Genomic DNA, 4,125 nt, shown 5'->3' on the forward strand with positions numbered 1-4,125 from the left:
AAGCTATATATCTTCTTAGATAATTAATTAAAAAATATCATGAGCAAAAATAAGATCTACACATGATATTCATTGACTTAGAAAAAGCTTATGATAGAGTCCTAATAGAGATTATATGGAGAATTTTAGAAAAGGGAGGTGTTAGTGTAACATATATTGAACTAATTAAGGATATGTATGAGGATGTAATGACCAAAGTAAAGGCTTCAGGCGGAGTAACTGAAGCATTTTCAATAAAGATAGGGTTACATCAAGGATCAACTTTAAGTTCCTATCTTTTTACACTAATTATGGATGAACTCATTGCACATATTCAAGACACGGTACCGTGGTACATATTGTTTGCAGATGAGATTATTTTGGTAGATGAAACACATGAAGGAGTAAATGCTAAACTAGAATCTTAGAGGAAAACACTAGAAAGGAAAAGTTTTAAGCTTAGTAGATTAAAGACAGAATATATGGAATTTAAGTTTAGCAATATTAGAAGTAATGAAACAATTGTTAAGATAGGAGAGGACGAGTTACCTGGAACCAAGAGATTTAAATATTGAGGATCATTTTTATAAAACGATGGAGGGATTGAGAGAGATGTCTTATATAGAATACAAGCAGGATGTGTGAAATGGAGGGGAGCGTCGAGTGTTTTATGTGACCATAAAGTACCTCTTAAATTTAAAGGTAAGTTCTATAAAATCGTAGTTAGACCTGCTATGTTATATGGAGCTGAATGTATGACTCGAGCATATGAGCAGAATATGAGAGTTGCAGAGATGAGGATGTTAAGGTGGATGTGTGGACATACGAGGATGGACAAAATAAGAAATGGGAGCATTAGAGATAAAGTCGGAGTTGCATTTATTGAGGAAAAACTCCAAGAGACACGTTTAAGATGGTACAGACATGTACTTAGACGACCAATAAATGCTCCAGTTAGGCGATGTGAAACTATGATAAACATGCATATCATACGAGAAAGAAGAAGACCAAAAAAGACTTGGTTAGCAACAATAAAATAAGATAAAATTTATTTAAATATAGATGATGATATAATAGGAGATAGAGCTTAATGGTATAAAAGAATTTATACAGTCGACCACATCTAGTGGGAAAAGACTTGATTGTTGTTGTTGTTGGAATTTTTCCTCGGATTTAGAAGATTATTTTAAATACTTGTGGGCCAACACGGAAGAGTTAAATCACGGGCGACTACTAGCCTTTAGAACAGTGACTAGCACATAAAGGAAGCATTTACCTTGACTTTGCTGAGATTCGAACCTCAGACCTTATGGTGACAACACTTTACGTGCTAGCCACTAGACTGTCCCGAGGGGAACAAAAAATATCTAAAAAAAAAAATAATTCGAACATGGTGGCAAAAGACGAATACGCTCGCCCCCAGTATCCCCACCAACCCGTCCCAGAATCAACACGAAAGAGGTAAATCATGAACGACTATTAATCTTTGAAATAATGATTAACACATAAGAGAGGTATTTACCTCAATATTATTGAGATTCACATGCACTGACATGAAGGCGTTCATATCTGTTTATGCATTATCATGGAAGGAGGCTAGTCTACAACGGGATGATCGTTGGTGCTAGTGGCAATGCAAGTGCTAAAGCGCTATTTTCTTAAAAGAAATAATTGGCAAGCCTTTCTTAAATTTTGGAAATGGAAATATTTGGCGTTAACCGATAATTTAGTTAAACTAAAATGTTCTTTTAAAACATACTGTACATCTTACAGAAATTTAAATGGATCGAAGAACCAAAAGGCTTCTCGTACCACCAGTTGACACTTCTGTTGCAAAACCTTCGAGAAGAGCAATCGACTTCAATAACTACAAAAGTGGCATGAAAAGAAAATAAGCTTTCATAGTACGACAAAAGTAGACAAAAGGGTTGATGATTCCACAGCCACCGGACTACGAATTCTGGTGGCAAATCAAATCATCCGTTTTTAGAGAATGTGCAGGAGAAGCAAAATACAGCAAGCTCTATTTGGCATTCAGTAGGAAAAAAACTTGGACCATCCTTCATTGTGAAAGATCCTTATCACCACGACCACATCACAGAATTTGATGACTTGGGTAGGAGCTGAGCATTCAAGCAATGCTGTTGCTGTTGCTGATGGAAACCCTCACTGCCTAGTCCACCACTGGCTTGCTGCCTATCTTCTTCAATTTCCATGAAAGCAACTTCATCATCTTCAGCCTCTTTTTGCTCCAGTGTTAACTCGCTCCCTGACACATATCCTTCAGTTACACTTGCAGAAGATACTTGAGATGGTATCCATGGAATAACCGCAAAGCAGTTGTTCTGGGTTCCTTCTGGTTGATCCTTATTCTTAGAATCTAGATTTCTTGGCTTGAAGACATGATCTGCAGGAGTTCAACACTTCAGGATGAAAAAACATAAATGGAATCGGTATGTCCAACAAACTTAATATGTTCTCTTGCAGTAGGAAGAGCATATTATTATCCATTCTACTAGCACCAATACATGGAAGCTATTAGTTTTTTAATTGTAATTTGATTATCATCGTCATCATCACAGCTCTGTGTTATTCCTGACTGTTTGGGATTTGGATTTACCATTGCAGTTCATTGAAAAAACAATTTGAGACTACAAATGCACAAGGGTAGTTAAAATGTAATCGAGTGCTTACTCAGTCCATCCATAAAGCTTGGGTTGATTTGCAGAGAAAAGCTAGTTGGCTCAGGGGACAACATCAATGACATTTCCACAGGCTTGTAAAGCACAAGAGCTCTCTCATTATCAAATGGGTGCACATGCATGGCCACACTTGCTGTAGGCACATCACTTGAACTAGCACTACTTTCCTCTTGCTGAAACGGCTGGTTGCATGTGGATGTCGATGTTGGCTCACCCTGTTCCAGAATCGGTGGCAGATCGGCATCCTTCAGCAAAAAGGAAGCAATGATTAACACTTACAACCTGCATAAAAGAATTAATGAGTCCCATTTATTGGGATTTGACTACTAGATGAATCTTATTCTGCCATTGAGCAACACCCATGCTATTAGATTAGAGCATAAGGAAAAGCAAGTAGTCTCAATATCTACTAAAGCAACACAAGTTCATCTAAATGAATGAAACTCCGACCGTCACATTCAGTATTTGGAATGAGCGGCAGTTATCAAAGAGCTATGAGATGGAACAAAGATCACCCAATCCACTTAAAATTGTTGACTAAGTACCATAATTCTTGACAAGGAAATTTAACACCAAAATTTGTAAGGCCTAGAAATTCAAGCATGCTTGACAACATATAAATTAATTACTGACAAAAAAAAATACATTTTTTCCGGTGTAAATCAATAGCATAAACAACAATTACAGCTAAGATCCCAATAAGAATCAAGCTTGAAAACCCCAATATTCCACAGAAAACCTAGGAGGCGGTATTCAAAGAATGGCTGGAAACGCAGGGTTCGAAAACAAGAAGAGCACGTCTTACCAATCTTCTGATCTTTCTAGAAGGGGAGGAGAGTGAAAACTCTGCAAAATCATCGTACACCTCCTCCAGGTCCTTCCGCTTCAATTTTCCTTGCCAAATCCTAGTCATGTCGGCAGAGCCCTTCAAAGTCCTGACCCTAATCTTCCCGAAACTCTTCAAGCTTGGAGCACGCAGGTGCCACCAGTTCACCTCAAACTTAGCGCTCCGACCCGATGCCTCGTGAAGCTAGTGGAGTGAAGGGGAGTCTGCAGACCGGGAATATGTGGTAAGGGTTTGGTGACGGCGTGACGCTGCCATTCCTCTGCCGCTCTCTCCAGAAACACGCGGGGACCTTTTCGTCCTTCCATCCCGAGCGCGACTCCAGCCGCGGACAAGGATAATGCGGGACGCCTCTTTCATTATGTCCGCGGAATAATGACGTGTCGACCTTCTACGGGTGCGTTCTTTGGAAAAATGCTGGCGCGCGCTGTGGTGCTGCTGCTTTTACGTAGGGACGTTGCCGAGTCGAATCCAGTCACGCCGAGTTATTATATATTTGAGTTTGACTTATTTATAATTGGGTCAAACTCAAATTTTATTTAACGAATATATTTATAATTTATAAATTTATATAAATTTTTATCGAGTCTAAATAAATTT

The 4,125-nt window shown here is 38.7% G+C and overlaps 1 protein-coding gene across 1 annotated transcript; it reads right to left on the minus strand.

Annotated features, from left to right (window-relative positions):
- Positions 1–1,860: 1,860 nt before the first annotated feature.
- On the minus strand, positions 1,861–3,867 carry LOC122028063. The gene is made up of 3 exons (XM_042587085.1): positions 3,487–3,867; positions 2,674–2,926; positions 1,861–2,386 (listed from the first exon to the last, which is right to left on the minus strand). Exons 1-3 carry the CDS (start codon positions 3,592–3,594, stop codon positions 2,061–2,063), a joined length of 687 nt encoding a protein of 228 aa, XP_042443019.1. The 5' UTR covers positions 3,595–3,867; the 3' UTR covers positions 1,861–2,060.
- Between the last annotated feature and the right edge of the window lie 258 nt (positions 3,868–4,125).

Source organism: Zingiber officinale, chromosome 10A (assembly GCF_018446385.1).
Source record: "Zingiber officinale cultivar Zhangliang chromosome 10A, Zo_v1.1, whole genome shotgun sequence".
Classification (NCBI taxonomy): Eukaryota; Viridiplantae; Streptophyta; class Magnoliopsida; order Zingiberales; family Zingiberaceae; genus Zingiber; species Zingiber officinale.

What these genes read in the sequence shown, in the direction of transcription:
- LOC122028063 (XM_042587085.1), bottom strand. Translation starts at nt 3,594, where the DNA reads ATGACTAGGATTTGGCAAGGAAAATTGAAGCGGAAGGACCTGGAGGAG. An exon ending in CTAGAAAGATCAGAAGATTG is followed by an intron (nt 2,927 to 3,486) that starts GTAAGACGTGCT and finishes TTTTTGCTGAAG; the next exon opens with GATGCCGATCTGCCACCGAT. An exon ending in AAGCTTTATGGATGGACTGA is followed by an intron (nt 2,387 to 2,673) that starts GTAAGCACTCGA and finishes GAACTCCTGCAG; the next exon opens with ATCATGTCTTCAAGCCAAGA.